Source organism: Euprymna scolopes, chromosome 46, assembly GCF_053919585.1.
Source record: "Euprymna scolopes isolate OS-2025 chromosome 46, ASM5391958v1, whole genome shotgun sequence".
Classification (NCBI taxonomy): Eukaryota; Metazoa; Mollusca; class Cephalopoda; order Sepiida; family Sepiolidae; genus Euprymna; species Euprymna scolopes.
In genome coordinates, this window is record NC_136527.1 from 25,649,010 (window position 1) to 25,669,501 (window position 20,492).

At 23.8% G+C, this 20,492-nt stretch overlaps 1 protein-coding gene across 1 annotated transcript; it reads right to left on the reverse strand.

Annotated features, from left to right (window-relative positions):
• Positions 1–2,914: 2,914 nt before the first annotated feature.
• Positions 2,915–18,148, reverse strand: LOC145271379 (uncharacterized). The gene is made up of 2 exons (XM_080126920.1): positions 18,045–18,148; positions 2,915–6,281 (listed from the first exon to the last, which is right to left on the reverse strand). Exon 2 carries the CDS (start codon positions 5,923–5,925, stop codon positions 4,342–4,344), a length of 1,584 nt encoding a protein of 527 aa, XP_079983046.1. The 5' UTR covers positions 5,926–6,281; positions 18,045–18,148; the 3' UTR covers positions 2,915–4,341.
• Between the last annotated feature and the right edge of the window lie 2,344 nt (positions 18,149–20,492).

Sequence of the window (20,492 nt, forward strand, 5' to 3'; positions counted from 1 at the left end):
TAAATAAAAAATAAAACATGGGTTTAAAAAACTTAATGTTGAATTTTTATTGTAAAATGAATAAATTGATTGGATGTGACGTAAATAAAAAATAAAACATGGGTTTAAAAAACTCAATGTTGAATTTTTATTGTAAAATAAATAAATTTATTGGATGTGGCGTAAATAAAAAATCCAACAAATCTTAAAAAAAACTTGACTTTATTTTTTATTGTAAAACAAATACATTGATTTGATGTGACGTAATCCGACAAAAATAAAACAAAGATTTAAAAAACTTGACGTTTAATTTTTTGTAAAACGAATTGATTAGATGTGACGTAAATGAAAAAATAAAGCTAAAAACCTTGACATTGTATTTTTTATTGCAAAAGGAATAAATTGATTGAATGTGACGAAATTGAAAAACTATCAAACAAAACTTTAAAAACATGAGGTTTAATTTTTTTTATTGTAAAACAAATAAATTGAGTTACTGTAATATCAATAAAAGAATTAATTAAAATACTTGAAGTTTAATCTTTTATTGTAAAACAAATAAATTGATTGGATCTAATATAAATAAAACATCAATTAAAACTGTAAAAAAATTTGAAGTTTAATTTTTATTGTAAATCGAATAAATTGATTGTATGTGACGTAAATACAAAACGAAAAAATTTAAAGGTTAAAAACATGACGTTTAATTTTATTGTAAAAGAAATAAATTGATTTGATGTGGCGTAAAAAATGATTAAAATTTCCAAAAACGTTAAAAACACATGACTTATTTTTTTCTTGCAAAATGAATAAATTGATTGGCTGTGACGAAATATTAATTGAATACAATTATAAAAATAATAATTAGAAAATGAAAATTAATTGTATTAAGAGAAACATTTCAAACTAAAAAATTAACTAGGATTAAAGATTAAAATATATTTGTAGTAGTTATATTTTATTGGAATTTGTCTTTCCATTTCGATTGTCTTTATTCTGTTAGATCTACATGAACACATGTTTCGCCACGTCTAAGTCTCACGTGTCGCATAGCATACATAGATTGAAGGCTAAAACTTCATTTGTTAGCATGTAGCGCTCGACTGGTTGATCCAAGAAAACTGCTTGTGTCAGTAAAAAAAACTTGAATGAAGCTCTTCATCTTATGCTCTTTCACACGGCAGGTTTAATGAAACACGTGAAAGTACGCCTGTAACAATTTTGTTAATTTGTATGAATTTTGATGAGGGTTAGAGTCTTAGATCTCAGGATAGTGTGTCAGCAAAAAGAAATATGCCGTGCTGCAGGTGACGTGATTAAAAGTTTCCCTAAATAAACATATGAGAAATGTGTCACATGATATGGCAAAGAAGTATCTCATGTGTTTGAGGATAGAAAATATTTTCCAATCTGAATCTGGAAAGAATCTTCAAAGAAGAAATACATTTTAATGCCAAATTACGTGTATACATGGAAAAAATTTAAAAAAATGAATAAAACTATTTAATTAAAAGTTAAATTAATGAAAATGTAAATTCTAATATTTTGTTAACTTTATTTCCCGTTTTCTAACAAAAGAACTAAAGAAATGATTTAACACTAATGTCATGTCATATCGCTGGTGACTTGGATGCATACGTTTACATGATTTAGACATGAGAGAATTGTGTAAATAGCTCAGTAGAAGTAAACCTTATACAAAGTATTTTCATCAGATAATAATACATCAATTATTCTAAGTATAAAGATTCGTTCACATAAAATGATAATGCCAAAGTCTAATTTCTAATATAAAACTATCCCACAAAATATAACTGATACACAACTTATTATCTACATCACGGTTGTATATGTTTTTTTCTATATAATAACATCACAGAGGTATACATTTCTTGCATCGTTTAATGCATCTTTGGAGATAGAAATCAAGCTGAATCATCTCTGCATCGAAGTGATATTTTGAAGGAGGATATTTGCTAATTGGGCCCCGCCTCTTGATTTTGATAACCTTATTAAAATTTCTAAAACATGAAGCATAATAAACTTCTGTAATTTTGTTAAACTTTGCCAGGGAATCTCTCATCTCCATTCTTGTTTTAAAAGAATGCGAGCATGACGTTGACAACAACGGGATTCAGTCTTTAATTTTGGGGGTGTAATCGATCCAAGTGCTTCCAATGCATTAACTGGACTTTGGTCTCTGAATCGCAGTGATAGACCCAGGTTTCATCCTATATAATCAATCTTTTCAAAACTTTAGACTCACATTCTTAGCACATCTGAAAATTCATTCTAGAACAATCAACACATACATGTCATAATCACGTTGCATACCAGTTCTCATTATTAAACAGTTAAGCAATGCTGAGCCTAGTCAGTAACAGATCGGTGACTATTAATGAATAGCAGACACTATATGTAGAAAGACGTCGCCATATCCCTGAAAGATTTACAAAAACTTAATGTCATCATTTCCTCTGACGAGATATACATACAACGGGAGACTGTTTGTGAATTTCATACCATGAAACTTTGAGAGAAAAAATATAAACCTAATCATGCTTTTCTGGTTAGTGAAAAGCCACATGGCTTTTTAGTTTTTCTTATTTTGTTGACTTGGCGAGCATGTGTGTGTGCTTCAAATTGTTTTTCTTCTAGGGGATGGGACATCCAACCAGATGTCTGACATTTACCCCTATTTTAGTGAGTCCAACCAAGAGATCTTTTCAGGATTCTAGCCGTCCCTTTCAGTGCAATCGTTTGTATTTCACTTGCACTTGGTTCACCGGGTATGCTTGCTATGTACTTTTTCAAGTTCTTTTTCATAAGCCCAGTTGCTCCTATGATGACTGGTATAATTGAAACGTCTTTTAATTTCCAATTTCGTTTCATATCATACATAAGTCCTTGATACTTTGTTATCTTTTCCCTCTCAGCTCTGTTAAGCCCTGTATCATTGGGTACACTGAACTCTATTACGGTCGCGTTTTTGTTTGCTCTGTCCCAAATCACTATATCTGGTTTAACAGCTGCGTTTTCTAGATATGTAGCAGTAGGGATTATGTAGTCATAGTGTATAGTGTAGTTGTCATTCCCTACTGTTCGTTCGGGTATATGTTCCCAGGAGTTTTTACTACACTGAATGTTGAGTTTCTTACCTATCTTCCAGTGAAGGTATTTGCAAACCCCATTATAGTGATCTGTATAATAACAATCTCCAAGTAGGACTTTGCAACCAGAAATCAGGTGGCTCACACTCTCAACCTAAATGCTTCAGAACCTGCATTTATTATTGTTGCTTAGACCACACATCTTTTTGAAAGTGTTTGTCATGAGGCCCTGGTCTTGTGCAGCCAATATGAACCTCTCTTGGTCGTAATGGAAGGATCCTCTTTTGAGCCAGTCAAGGGAACCATCCCTATCAATATATTCTTGGGATATTTCAGTCGGTAGGTATTTTGCCCGTTTATGGTTGGTCCATTCTTCTGTTTTAACACTATGGAACTGGCTAATGTATTTTTCTGACTTTTCTGGGCTATGTCAGTGGCAGGCTTGTTTGGGTTCTCAGTATCATTTGTAAGGCAATCTTTTCCAAAATGAGTGGCAGGTTGTGTTATAGATGTTGTGCTACTTGCTCGATTCTGATAATGGTCTTTAATTTTCATCAGCTTGGGGTTACAGGAACTTATTATGTACTGACCTATGCTGACGATTGTGGCTCTGTGTTAGTGACTGACTTCCGAGAGTCCCATACCTCCTTCTCGCCTGGGTATATACAAACGAGGCATGCACTGATTTCGATAAATAACTCGGTACAAGGTTAACATCTTCCTTGTCTTTGTGTCAAGCCAATTTATGTCTTTCTGAGGCCAGTCAATAATGCCAAAACTATATGTAAGTACTGGCATGGCAAGTTGATTAATTGCCGTAACTTTGTTCTTGTTTGTGATTTCGGTTTTGAAGATTTTTCTTACCCGGCATAGATATTCTTAGCTTAGTTTCTCTCTCATATTGGAATGCTGGATGGACTCATTTTCATCAATGCCGAGGTATTTGTATGTTTCCTGTTCATCCAGTTCTCTGATTACACTATTTTCATCGTGTTGTATATTTTCAGTAGATATCTTCTTGCCAGCTTTCAGAGTACACATAGTACACTTATCCAGCCCGAGCTTCATTTTGATGTCATTAGAAAAAGTGTGGACAATTTTCAGTAGATGATCTAAATCCTTATCCGAGCTAGCATACAGCTTACGATCATCCATGAAAAATAACTGGTTTATTAACTTGGAGGATTCTCTTTGGGTGCTGTAGCTTAGATTATAAGCACCTTGACAGTTCTTAAGAAGCTTACTTAGAGGATCAATTGCCAAGCAAAATAGTAGAGGAGATAAACTGTCTCTTTGGAAGGTTCCGTTTCTCTCCCGTATGTGTTTTCATATGACTCAACAAAGTTGACTTCTCCGCAAAAGAAGAACCACATACTTCACATGAATGTGGTTTCTCTCCCGTATGTGTTTTCATATGACGTGATAAATGTGACTTCTGTGCAAAAGAAGAACCACATACTTCACAAAAATGTTGTTTGTCTCCTGTATGTTTTTTCATATGATTAAACAAATGTGATTTCCTTACATATGAAGAACCGCATACTTCACAAACATATGGTTTCTCTCCCGTATGTGTTTTCATATGACCCAACAAAGTTGACTTCTCCGCAAAAGAAGAACCACATACTTCACATGAATGTGGTTTCTCTCCCGTATGTGTTTTCATATGACGTGATAAATGTGACTTCTGTGCAAAAGAAGAACCACATACTTCACAAGAATGTGGTTTGTCTCCTGTATGTTTTTTCATATGATTAAACAAATGTGATTTCCTTACATATGAAGAACCGCATACTTCACAAACATATGGTTTCTCTCCCGTATGTGTTTTCATATGACTCAACAAAGTTGACTTCTCCGCAAAAGAAGAACCACATACTTCACATGAATGTGGTTTCTCTCCCGTATGTGTTTTCATATGACGTGATAAATGTGACTTCTGTGCAAAAGAAGAACCACATACTTCACAAGAATGTGGTTTGTCTCCTGTATGTTTTTTCATATGATTAAACAAATGTGATTTCCTTACATATGAAGAACCGCATACTTCACAAATATATGGTTTCTCTCCTGTATGTGTTTTCATATGATAAAACAAAGTTGACTTCAGCGCAAAAGAAGAACCACATACTTCACATGAATGTGGTTTCTCTCCTGTATGTGTTTTCACATGACTCACCAAATTTGACTTCTGTGCAAAAGAAAAACCACATATTTCACAAGAATACGGCTTCTCTCCTGTATGGGTTTTCATATGAGTCGACAAAGTTAACTTCTCTGCAAAAGAAGAACCACATACTTCACAAGAATATGGTTTCTCTCCGGTATGCGTTTTCATATGACACAACAAATGTGATTTTAGTGCAAAAGAAGAACCACATACTTCACAAGAATGTGGTTTCTCTCCCGTATGTGTTTTAACATGAGTCGACAAAGTTGACTTCCATGCAAAGGAAGAACCACATACTTCACAAGAATATGGTTTCTCACCTGTATGTATTTTAATATGACGAACCAAATAGTACTTCCGTGCAAAAGAAGAACCACATACTTCACAAGAATGTGGTTTCTCTCCCATATGTGTTTTCATATGTCTCAACAAATTTGACTTCTGTGCAAAAGAACAACCACATACTTCACAAGAATGTGTATGTGTTTTCATATGAGTAAACAAAGTTGACTTCTGTGCAAAAGAAGTACCACATACTTCACAAGAATGTGGTTTCTCTCCTGTATGTGTTTTCATATGACGCAACCAAGTGTGTTTCCAGGCAAAAGAAGAACCACATACTTCACAAGAATGTGTTTTCTGTCTCGTACGTTCATTGTCTCTCATTTTGTTTTGTATCTGATTTAAAAAAAAATAAAACTCAATGGAGTATGTGTGTGACGCTAATAAATTTCAACTTTAGACATTTTAGATAAAGAAATTTTTTATCATGTTGATCCTTTTTAACCCTTTTTTTATTTAAACGGCACTGTTTTGGGGGGTGCAATTTAGTGTTATACTTGATAATAACCACCCGTTATAAGAACAATTTTTTTTCAAATTAGATAAAAACTTTTTGATAAGTCACATCCAGATTTTTCAACTTTAGACAATGAAGTTTCTAATTATTTTTAACCTTTTTTATCATCAATGAGAAAAGTCCAACTTATCAATTAATGGATTTCTTTTAATTGTTGCAAATTCTGAAAATATAAAAAAAATTGAAAACATACATGTCATGTGATAAAATTCAATTTATTTTGTTGATTTTTATTAAAAATATCCAAAACATTTATTATTGATGAAATTCAAAATAAAATGATTATAGTTTTATGCAATACTGGTTAGTTAGCAAAATTAATGTATTTCTATTTTCAAATATTCAATGTATTTCTATTTTCAAATATTCAATGTGTTTCTATTTTCAAATATTCAATGTGTTTCTATTTTCAAATATTCAATGTGTTTCTATTTAAAAATCTTTAACTAAAATCTTTATGAGGATTATTTATATTATTAGGATTCATCTTGGGTGTATTTTGTTGAACTTGGCAACTTTTTTTTCAACTCCGAATTATGTACAGAATTCTGAACAGAAGTCTTTATTTAGTACATTAGATTAGCAAGCTCTTATATTGTTAGCGATGACTGCTAGAATTCCTATGTAATTTCAAATTCCATTTTAAATCCCACTGATGATTGAAACTTCAATGACTAAGAGTATGTAACTTACAACTGAATTTTACCAAGTACTCTAACCATAGCACCACGGATCCTACAAGACAATCCTAGTACGAATTTTAGGAAATATTCTGGTTCGAGATGTTATCACTATTACTACATAATCTCTCTCATATATATATATATATTAATGTATATGTACATAAATATTATTCATTGCTTATTATTAATGGGTCCCATATCGTGTTAAATAGTATACTAGGTATGCTTAGTAGTTGCTCATCATTCAGAATATCTGCTGTTTTGTTAGTGAATGCCATGGCTAACATTTATGTATAATTTTCTACATTTACATGGAGGTTTCTCTTAAACTTTCCACCTCATTTTGATATGTATTGTTATTAGTACATATTGCTTTTGCTTGGTGTTGTAGGAAACAGTCTGTTACATTCTTTACATTATATAGATTGTGAGAATTGAAGTTTGGATATGAGAGTCTTTTAATTATGTTAACTCCACATGGCATCACATGATTTGGAAAGTAAAATAGACAAGAGTTTTATTGGTGTCGTGCATTCAAGTTTTGCAAACGCACATTTGACAGCTGGTAGCAAATGCACTGAACGATGAGGTCAGGTTGTCAAGATTGATATCATCAGTGGTGAAAGCTCAACTATTTGACATGCACAGATCTCGAATCGAGTCCACCTGAACAAATCAGGTCACATATATAGCCCAAAGAAAAGAGATCTAGCTGAGTTAACACATATAAAGGAAAAGAAAAGAAAAATTTGGATATTTTTCTTTTATGTTTCTGCTTGAAAAACGATGACGCACATAAGATAACCCAAAAATACAGATATACTCAAATTTTTATAATCTTATTGTAGGGTGACCAGAGCAGTAGACGGGGGAAAATGTCAGATAACTCTCTTAACAACACAGGACAATTCAGTTGGACAATTAAAAAACAAACTCATGTTAAACAATGCAAGTTGAAAATGGGCAGAATTGAAAAGGTCCCTAGAGGACGACTTTGAAATTGTTGCAAACCCTAACAAACATGTAGTCGAATGAGCAAACGTGACAATGGTAAGGTTAGAAGGAATACAAGACTATATGCAAAGGATAATTACATTAGAAAAATGCGCTTTTAGTGGGATGGGACCAGAAAAGCAGAATAGTCAGAAAACAGGGACTGGAATTAGGAATAGAGAAGTGAAGATCATAGTGATTAGACACGAACCACAAGATCTTCAAGTGACTAATCAGAAAGCACTAGCAAAAGTTAAATGGAAGATCTGGCTCAATGCAAGCCAGGAGTATGAAGACAAGCCCATGGAGGTTTGTCACATGAGACAGAGGATTCTAGTTGAGGCTATGGGTCCAGCCATTCCCTAAAAGTATGGAAATATAAAGTAGAGAGTAGAGGACTTGTATTTCAAACTAGAAAGAGGGAACAATTTTCTATTTTTATTAATACTTTTTATTATTTTTTATTTTTATATTATTTTTTATTTTAATTTTTTCTATTTATATTATAATTTTTCATTTTTATTTATTTCTGTTAATATTATTTTTTATTTTTTTATCATAATCATTATTTTTTATTTAATTTGATTATTATTGTTCACTATTATTTTTTTTATTTATTTCATCATTATTTTTGATTTAATTTGATTATTACTTTTCACTATTATTTTTTATTTAGTTCATCATTATTGTTTTATTATTCAATTTGATTATTATTGTTCACTGATTTTTTTTTATTTCATCATTATTATTTTTTATTTAATTTGATTATAACTTTTCACTATTATTTTTTTTATTTATTTCATCATTATTATTTTATTATTGAATTTGATTATTATTGTTCACTGTAATTTTTTTTATTTAATCATTATTATTTTATTATTTAATTCGATTATTATTGTTCAATACTATTTTTTATTTCATCATTATTATTTTTATTCACTTTTATTTTTATTTATTTTATCATAATCATTATTTTTTTATTTAATTTGATTATCATTGTTCACTATTATATTTTTTACTTCATTATTTTTTATTTATTTCATCATTATTATTTTATTTTTTAATTTGATTATAACTTTCCACTATTATTTTTTTATTTATTTCATCATTATTATTTATTATTTAATTTGATTATTATTGTTCACTATTATTTTTTATTTATTTCACCATTATTATTTTTTTATTTAATTTGATTATAACTTTTCACTATTAATTTTTTTATTTATTTCATCATTATTATTTATTATTTAATTTGATTATTATTGTTCACTATTATTTTTTATTTATTTCACCATTATTATTTTTTTATTTAATTTGATTATAACTTTTCACTATTATTTTTTCATTTATTTCATCATTATTTATTATTTAATTTGATTATTATTGTTCACTATTATTTTTTTTATTTATTTCATCATTATTATTTTTTATTTTATTTGATTATTATTGTTCACTATTATTTTTTTATTTATTTCATCATTATTATTTTTTATTTAATTTGATTATTATTGTTCACTATTATTTTTTTATTTATTTCATCATTATTTTTTATTTTATTTGATTATTATTGTTCACTATTATTTTTTTATTTATTTCATCATTATTATTATTTTTTTTATTTGATTATTATTGTTCACTATTAGTTTTTTATTTTTTTAATCCCCATTATTATTTTTTATTTAATTTGATTATTACTGTTCACTATTATTTTTTTATTTATTTCAGCATTATTATTTTTATTTAATTTGATTATCATTGTTCACTATTATTTTTTTATTTATTTCAGCATTATTATTTTTTTATTTAATTTGATTATTACTGTTCACTATTATTTTTTTATTTATTTCAGCATTATTATTTTTATTTAATTTGATTATCATTGTTCACTATTATTTTTTAATTTATTTCAGCATTATTATTTTTATTTAATTTGATTATTATTGTTCACTATTATTTTTTTATTTATTTCATCATTATTATTTTTTATTTAATTTGATTATTATTGTTCACTATTATTTTTAATTTATTTCATCATTATTATTTTATTATTTAATTTGATTATTATTGTTCACTATTATTTTTTAATTTATTTCATCATTATTATTTTTTTATTTCATTTGATTATTATTGTTCACTATTATTTTTAATTTATTTCATCATTATTATTTTATTATTTAATTTGATTATTATTGTTAACTATTATTTTTTAATTTATTTCATCATTATTATTTTTTATTTAATTTGATTATTATTGTTCACTATTATTTTTAATTTATTTCATCATTATTATTTTTATTTAATTTGATTATTATTGTTCACTATTATTTTTTAATTTATTTCATCATCATTATTATTATTTATTTAATTTGATTATTATTTTCACTGTAATTTTTTTATTTTTTTCATCATCATTATTATTATTTATTTAGATTATTATTTTTAACTATTATTTTTTATTTTTTTCATCATCATTATTATTTTTTATTTTATTTGATTATTATTTTTCACTATAATTTATTTATTTTTTTCATCATCATTATTATTTTTTATTTAATTTGATTATTGTTCACTATTATTTTTTTATTTATTTCATCATTATTATTTATTTTATTTGATTATTGTTCACTATGATTTTTTAATTTATTTCATCATTATTATTTTTTATTTTATTTGATTATTATTGTTCACTATTATTTTTTTATTTATTTCATCATTATTATTTTATTATTTAATTTGATTATTATTGTTCACTATTATTTTTTTATTTATTTCATCATTATTATTTTTTTATTTCATTTGATTATTATTGTTCACTATTATTTTTTTATTTATTTAAACATTATTATTGTTCACTATTATTTTTTTATTTATTTCATCATTATTATTTTATTATTTAATTTGATTATTACTTTTCACTATTATTTTTTTATGTATTTCATCATTATTATTTTTATTTAATTTGATTATTATTGTTCACTATCATTTTTTTATTTTTTTCATCATCATTATTAATATTTATTTAGATTGATTATTATTTTTCACTATTATTTTTTTTATATTTTTCATCATCATTATTATTTTTTATTTTATTTGATTATTATTTTTCACTATTATTTTTTTATTTTTTTCATCATCATTATTATTTTTTATGTGATTTGATTATTGTTCACTATTATTTTTTTATTTATTTCATCATTATTATTTATTATTTCATTTGATTATTATTGTTTACTATTATTTTTTAATTTATTTAATCATTATTATTTTTGATTCAATTTGATTATTACTTTTCACTATCATTTTTTTATTTAGTTCATCATTATTGTTCACTATTATTTTTTTATTTATTTCATCATTATTATTTTATTATTTAATTTGATTATTATTATTCACTATTATCTTTTTATTTATTTATTCATTATTTTTTTTTATTTTATTTGATTATTATTTTTCACTATTATTTTTTAATTTATTTCATCATCATTATTATTATTTATTATATTTGATTATTATTGTTCACTATTATTTATTTATTTTTTCATCATCATTATTATTTTTTATTTAATTTGATTATTGTTCACTATTATTTTTTTTATTTATTTCATCATTATTATTTATTCTTTAATTTGATTTTTACTTTTAACTATTATTTTTTTATTTATTTCATCAGTATTATGTTTTATTTTATTTGATTATTGTTCACTATGATGTTTTTATTTATTTCATCATTATTATTTTATTATTTGATTTGATTATTATTGTTCACTCTTATTTTTTAATTTATTTCATCATTATTATTTTTTATTTAATTAGATTATTATTGTTCACTATTATTTTTTATTTATTTCATCATTATTATTTTATTATTTAATTTGATTATTATTGTTCACTATTATTTTTTAATTTATTTCATCATTATTATTATTTATTTAATTTGATTATTGTTCACTATTATTTTTTTATTTATTTCATCATTATTATTTATTATTTAATTTGATTTTTACTTTTCACTATTATTTTCTTATTTATTTCATCATTATTATTTTTTATTTTATTTGATTATTGTTCACTATGATTTTTTTATTTATTTCATCATTATTATTTATTATTTAATTTGATTATAACTTTTCACTATTAATTTTTTATTTATTTCATCATTATTATTTATTATTTAATTTGATAATTGTTCACTATTATTTTTTAATTTATTTCATCATTTTTATTTTTTATTTAATTTGATTATTATTGTTCACTATTATTTTTTTATTTTTTTCATCATCATTATTATTAGTTATTTAATTTGATTATTGTTCACTATTATTTTTTTATTTATTTCATTATCATTATTATTATTATTTATTTAATTTGATTATTGTTCACTATTATTTTTTATTTATTTCAGCATTATTATTTATTATTTAATTTGATTATTATTGTTCACTATTATTTTTTTATTTATTTCATCATTATTATTTTTTATTTAATTTGATTATTGTTGACTATTATTTTTTATTTTTTTCATCATCATTATTATTATTTATTTAATTTGATTATTGTTCACTATTATTTTTTATTTATTTCATCATTATTATTTATTATTTTATTTGATTTTTATTGTTTACTATTATTTTTTTATTTTTTTTCATCATCATTATTATTTTTTATTTAATTTGATTATTGTTCACTATTATTTTTTTATTTTTTTCATCATTATTATTATTATTTATTTAATTTGATTATTGTTCACTATTATTTTTTATTTATTTCATCATTATTATTTATTATCTAATTTAATTATTGTTCACTATTATTTTTTTATTTATTTCATCATTATTATTTATTATTTAATTTGATTTTTATTGTTCACTATTATTTTTTATTTATTTCATCATTATTATTTATTATTTTATTTTATTATAACTTTTCACTATTATTGTTTTTTTTATTTCATAATTATTATTTATTATTTAAATGGATTATTTTTCACTATTATTTTTTTTATTTATTTCATCATTATTATTTTTTATTTAATTTGATTATTATTGTTCACTATTTTTTTATTTTTTTCATCCCCATTTTTATTTATTATTTAATTTTATTATTATTGTTGTTCACTATTATTTTTTCATTTATTTCATCATTATTATTTTTTATTTAATTTGATTATAACTTTTCACTATCATTTTTTTATTTAGTTCATCATTATTGTTTTATTATTAATTTTATTATTATTGTTCACTATTATTTTTTTTTTTATTTCATCATTATTATTTTATTATTTGATTTGATTATTATTATTCATTATTATCTTTTTATTTATTTCATCATTATTATTTTTTATTGTATTTGATTATTATTTTTCACTATTATTTTTTTAATTTATTTTATCATCATCATTATTATTATTTAATTTGATTATTATTGTTCACTATTATTTTTTTCATCATCATTATTATTTTTTATTTAATTTTATTATTATTTTTCACTATTTTTTTTTTATTTATTTCATCATTATTATTTTTTATTTAATTTGATTATTATTGTTCACTATTATTTTTTTATTTATTTCATCATTATTTTTTTTATTTTATTTGATTATTGTTCACTATGATCTTTTTATTTATTTCATCATTATTATTTTATTATTTAATTTGATTATTATTGTTCACTATTATTTTTTAATTTATTTTATCATTATTATTTTATTATTTAATTTGATTATTATTGTTCACTATTATTTTTTTAATTTATTTTATCATCATCATTATTATTATTTAATTTGATTATTATTGTTCACTATTATTTTTTTCATCATCATTATTATTTTTTATTTAATTTGATTATTATTTTTCACTATTATTTTTTTATTTATTTAATCATTATTATTTTTTATTTAATTTGATTATTATTGTTCACTATTATTTTTTATTTATTTCATCATTATTATTTTTTATTTTATTTGATTATTATTGTTCACTATTATTTTTTAATTTATTTCATCATTATTATTTTTTATTTAATTTGATTATTATTGTTCACTATTATTTTTTATTTATTTCATCATTATTATTTTTTATTTTATTTGATTATTATTGTTCACTATTATTTTTTAATTTATTTCATCATTATTATTTTTTATTTAATTTTATTTTTACTTTTCACTATTATTTTTTTATTTATTTCATCATTATTATTTTTTATTTTATTTGATTATTGTTCACTATGATTTTTTTATTTATTTCATCATTATTATTTTATTATTTAATTTGATTATTATTGTTCACTATTATTTTTTATTTATTTCATCATTATTATTTTTTATTTAATTTGATTATTATTGTTCACTATTTTTTTAATTTTTTTCATCCCCATTTTTATTTATTATTTAATTTTATTATTATTGTTGTTCACTATTATTTTTTCATTTATTTCATCATTATTATTTTTTATTTAATTTGATTATAACTTTTCACTATCATTTTTTTATTTAGTTCATCATTATTGTTTTATTATTAATTTTATTATTATTGTTCACTATTATTTTTTTTTATTTCATCATTATTATTTTATTATTTGATTTGATTATTATTATTCATTATTATCTTTTTATTTATTTCATCATTATTATTTTTTATTGTATTTGATTATTATTTTTAACTATTATTTTTTTAATTTATTTCATCATCATCATTATTATTATTTAATTTGATTATTATTGTTCACTATTATTTTTTTCATCATCATTATTATTTTTTATTTAATTTGATTATTATTTTTCACTATTATTTTTTTATTTTTTTCATCATCATTATTATTTTTATTTAATTTGATTATTATTGTTCACTATTATTTTTTTATTTATTTCATCATTATTTTTTTTTATTTTATTTGATTATTGTTCACTATGATTTTTTTATTTATTTCATCATTATTATTTTATTATTTAATTTGATTATTATTGTTCACTATTATTTTTTAAATTATTTAATCATTATTATTTTTTATTTAATTTGATTATTATTGTTCACTATTATTTTTTATTTATTTCATCATTATTATTTTTTATTTTATTTGATTATTATTGTTCACTATTATTTTATTTATTTCATTATTATTAATTATTATTTAATTTGATTATTTTTCACTATTATTTTTTTATGTATTTCATCATTATTATTTATTATTTAATTTGATGTTTATTGTTCACTATTATTTTTTTATTTATTTCATCATTATTATTTTATTATTTAATTTGATTATTATTGTTCACTATTATTTTTTAATTTATTTCATCATTATTAATTATTATTTAATTTGATTTTTACTTTTCACTATTATTTTTTAATTTATTTCATCATTCTTATTTTTTATTTAATCTTATTTTTATTGTTCACTATTATTTTTTTATTTATTTCATCATTATTATTTTTTATTTAATTTGATTATTTTTTTTCACTATGTTTTTTTTATTTATTTCATCATTATTATTTTATTATTTAATTTTATTATTATTGTTCACTATTATTTTTTTTTTATTTCATCATCATTATTATTATTTAGTTAATTTGATTATTATTTTTTACTATTATTTTTTTTATTTTTTTCATCATCATTATTATTTTTTATTTAATTTGATTATTACTTTTCACTATTATTTTTTATTTATTTCATCATTATTATTTTTTATTTAATTTGATTATTACTGTTCACTATTATTTTTTTTTTTCATCATCATTATTATTTATTTAGATTGATTATTATTTTTCACTATTATTTTCTTTTCATCATCATTATTATTTTTTATTTTATTTGATTATTATTTTTCACTATTATTTTTTATTTTTTTCATCATCATTATTATTTTTTATTTAATTTGATTATTGTTTACTATTATTTTTTTATTTATTTCATCATTATTATTTATTATTTAATTTGATTATTATTGTTCACTATTATTTTATTTATTTCATCATTAATATTTATTATTTTATTTGATTATTGTTCACTATTATTTTTTTATGTATTTCATCATTATTATTTATTATTTAATTTTATGTTTATTGTTCACTATTATTTTTTTATTTATTTCATCATTATTATTTTATTATTTAATTTTATTATTATTGTTCACTATTATTTTTTAATTTATTTCATCATTATTAATTATTATTTAATTTGATTTTTACTTTTCACTATTATTTTTTTAATTTATTTCATCATTATTATGTTTAATTTAATCTTATTTTTATTGTTCACTATTATTTTTTTTTTTATTTCATCATTATTATTTTTTATTTAATTTGATTATTATTGTTCACTATTATTTTTTATTTATTTCATCATTATTATTTTTTATTTAATTTGATTATTTTTTTTCACTATGTTTTTTTTATTTATTTCATCATTATTATTTTATTATTTAATTTGATTATTATTGTTCACTATTTTTTTTTTATTTCATCATCATTATTATTATTATTTATTTAATTTGATTATTATTTTTCACTATTATTTTTTTATTTTTTTCATCATCATTATTATTTTTTATTTAATTTGATTATTATTTTTCATTATTATTTTTTTATTTTTTTCATCATCATTATTATTTATTATTTAATTTAATTATTGTTCACTATTATTTTTTTATTTATTTCATCATCATTATTATTTATTATTTAATTTGATGATTATTGTTCACTATTATTTTTTTATTTATTTCATCATTATTATTTTTTATTTAATTTTATTATTATTGTTCACTATTATTTTTTTATTTTTTTCATCATTATTATTTTTTATTTAATTTGATTATTATTGTTCACTATTATTTTTTAATTTTTTATTTAATTTGATTATTGTTCACAATATGGAGGAGTTAACATCAACGTTGCGGATGTCAAAGACAGTAATAGGATCCATTCAAAACGGCCTAGAGTTCGTTCGGAGTTTGGAAGTGGAGAAGAGGAACCAGCGAGAAGGAATTCGATGTTGAGTGAGATCTATATTCTGTTTTTAATAAATATTCCTTTCTCGGGATTTGTTTTATACGTAACACTTTGGAAGATGCTTTCGGTTAACCATTTTGTCAGAGTATGTGAAGCGTTAGGAATGAGTTATGAAAGAAAAGATTATGAGAAAGACAAAAGAAATCAATTTTTTCTTGTTTATAAACTCGAGCATGGAAGTCATCAAGTCTCATCTACCGATGTTAATTTTAAATTATCAGATGGTATTCATCCTGCATCGCGTGTTCCCCATATTAAAACATTTTACAAAAGAAGAGAAACTTTTCTTGGGAAGAAAAGTTGAGTTAACAAGACAATAACGAGTTTTCCGAATATTACGCAATGTAATTCCTTATGTTATGAATGGTGGCTACAACTGATAACATAAAGAATTACTTAGCTTAATATCCATAAAACTACTTGTATGCGGCAATTTTCAATGTGATATTCGTTTTCAGCATACCGAAAACATATAGAATTCGTCATGTTAAAGCTGACTATTAAGGTGGAAAGTAATTAAGAACTTACCAAAACGGCTTTAAGCCCCTCCCCCAAATATCACAATGTGGCCAAAAAGTGGGTGCTCATTTTACATTAAATTTATATAAAAAAGTGATCTCCACTTTTAGAAAAAATACTTTCCTCATGTCATCGAAACTAGTTCTCTGCGCCTCTTGAAATATTTATTCATTTTCAGCATCCTTGAAAACGTATAAAAGTCGTCATTGTAAAGAATATTTGTAATTTTGAAAGATTTTAGAAATTGACCTTTTTTTATGTTTAAGTCAGTAGTGAAAACAAAATCTTAAACTTAAAAACATATAAAATTTATAAAATTATTATTTTTTTTTTTTTTGCTTTGTTTTGTTTTGGTAAACGATAAAGAAGTTACTTTTTTTTGTTTAAGTCAATATTGAAAACAAAAACAATCGACAGCGAAAAATCAACATTTTCATTAGGATTATTCGCTTTTTTTTCTGATTTCATGTTTCCATAAAGCCACAAGGACATTAAAGAACAAAAATCAATAAAAATGTGATCAATTCTGTACGAGAAAACGAATACAGAATTCGCCACCACTGAGTACATAAAGAATTACGTATTGTCCCTTTTTTTATGTTTAAGTCAGTATTGAAAACAAAATCTGATAGATTAGTGACCATTCGATAATACTCCGATGAAAAAATGGAAACAGATGAAAATAAAAAATACACATGCGCCATTGCGCCATGTAGTAATACTTACGGTTTTTTGTTTTATAATCTGCTTTCGATTAACTTTATCTGCTTTTATAAAGGAAACGAGTTTTCAAATGTGATTGACTTTACAAGCTCAACTTAACATTCAAGATGACGAACGGAAGAGCAAGTTCGCAGAAAACAAAATTGAAGAGGAAAAATAAAAATAAAAACAAATCATTTCGAAATAGAGCCGATCTATTTGGTTAATATTATGGATAAAATTAATATCATTTTATTTAACATTTTAATATTTACATGAGAGAGAACAGATTAAAAGTTTCATCTTTATTAATTCCCTAATTCGTTGCATGTGCAATTTAATGGCGGAAACTAATAGTGTTTAAAGCCGTATTTTCGTATTTTTATTTATTTATTTTTTTATATAGATTTCTGATTATTTCTTGATTGTGTCTAAAATAAATCTATACGAGAAAAAAATGAATTAAAGAGATTAAATGTAAAACAAATTTCACTCAACAAAAAATAAAGTAGAAAAATATTTTGTAATAAAAAAAAATTAGGTGCATTCAAAATAATTATAATAACAATTCACCGTTTTGGGGAGTTTTGTTAAGAGAAACCAGTAAATAAAAAAAACTGACAAAGCAAGATAAGTTACTCTTCTACCTAACTGGATAAGTTATGTATTTTAATGTTCTTATTCAGTTCGATCAGTTACTCTTCTACCTACTTCGATGTTATGTATTTTAATGCTTTTATTCGGTTCGATAAGTTACTCTTCTACCTACCTGGATAAGTTATGTATTTTAATGCTTTTATTCGGTTCGATAAGTTACTCTTGTACCTACCTGGATAAGTTATGTATTTTAATGCTCTTATTCGGTTCGATAAGTTACTCTTCTACCTACCTGGATAAGTTATGTATTTTAATGCTTTTATTTGGTTCGATAAATTACTCTTCTACCTATCTGGATAAGTTATGCATTTTAATACTTTTATTTTGTTCTATAAGTTACTATTCTACCTACCTGGATAAGTTATGTATTTTAATGATTTTATTTGGTTCGATAAGTTCAAAATAACACTGGTTCTTATCATGAACATGTCGTATCCATGAACGAATACAATAATAAGATTCAAAATAGTATCTCCTAATCTGCTGGAACCAAAAAAGAGACCAAAATCCGCGCTGGGCTCGTGAAGTCATCAAGGAGCTAGCATTTCCTTTTTCTTCTGTTGATAAAACTTGAAGCACTTACTTGCGACTCTCAGGAAGAGTGGCAGCAGAAACCTTTTATGTGGGTGATGACTCTTTTTATATTGGTAGTTGTTACGTTTAACTTATTTGATTGGCTAACTGGATTATAAGAGGGATGGAGTGAACTGAATTTTGCTTGTGATTTCAGTTTGCTTTTGACTCTTGTCTCGTGTGTTATTCTATCAGCGATTTCTTTTATTTTTATTACCATCGGATTTTTTTTCTCTACACGACGCTTTTTTTCTTTCCTTTGCCTTACTGTTATTTTTAACAGTTATTTTTTGGACTTTCTTTTAACCAGTTTTTTTAACGGTTCGGCTATGGCCGCTTCGGCGTGCCAAACGCCCATTGTCGTCGACATTTTGGAAGCGGAAAACGGCACTACTTCTACGCCAAACACCTGGACCAAACCACCGAAAGTGGATATCAACGTCAATGAATTCATTGAAAAGGCAAAACAATGCCTGGAACTTGTCACCAACAAAGGACTAATTGTCAACGTGCCAAGATTGGAGGAAATCCAAAAAAAAGTGTCTGACTATATTTATAGTCGACAGAAAGTTAAAAAAAGTTATAAGAGCAAATGCAGATATCGTCACCAACCTTTTGGCTACAGCTGGTTTTAGACCCTTGCGCATCGTCAAGTGCAAGGGCTACAACACATGGAGTGTACTTTTTAACTCCCCAGAAGACTGCCTAACTATCTCACAAAAAGAGATAATCACTCAAAACTATATTCTAAGATCAGAATATATGGGAAAACGTCGGACTACGGTGTCCGTTTTTAATGTACCTCACCACATTGAAGGAGAACACATCGGCGCCTTCCTTCTAAAATATGGTGAAATGGTTTCGGTGCAGGTGGACGAGTTCCACGGCATATGGTCATATGACATCCTCCTCGATAAGGCAAACTTCGATGCGATCCCTTTCTTCCTCGAGGCGAGAGAGGAGAAACTCCCTATAATAGTGGCTGGCCGAAGACCGACATGCTGGAATTGCAGCGAAATTGGCCACCTCACGTCAGAATGCGCCTTAAAAAAACCTCCTCCAAACACCAAAAAATCCATTGGACAACACTTGGGATCCTCATCAAAAAGCGGTCCCAAGCCGCCTACCAACAAAACAGAATCAGACGAAATCCTCAGGGGAGAACCCTGACAAATAACCCCTGGGAGAAAAACCCCTGGACGCCTGAGCCTTGACCAAATGAAAGAACAGGCAATGCTGCAA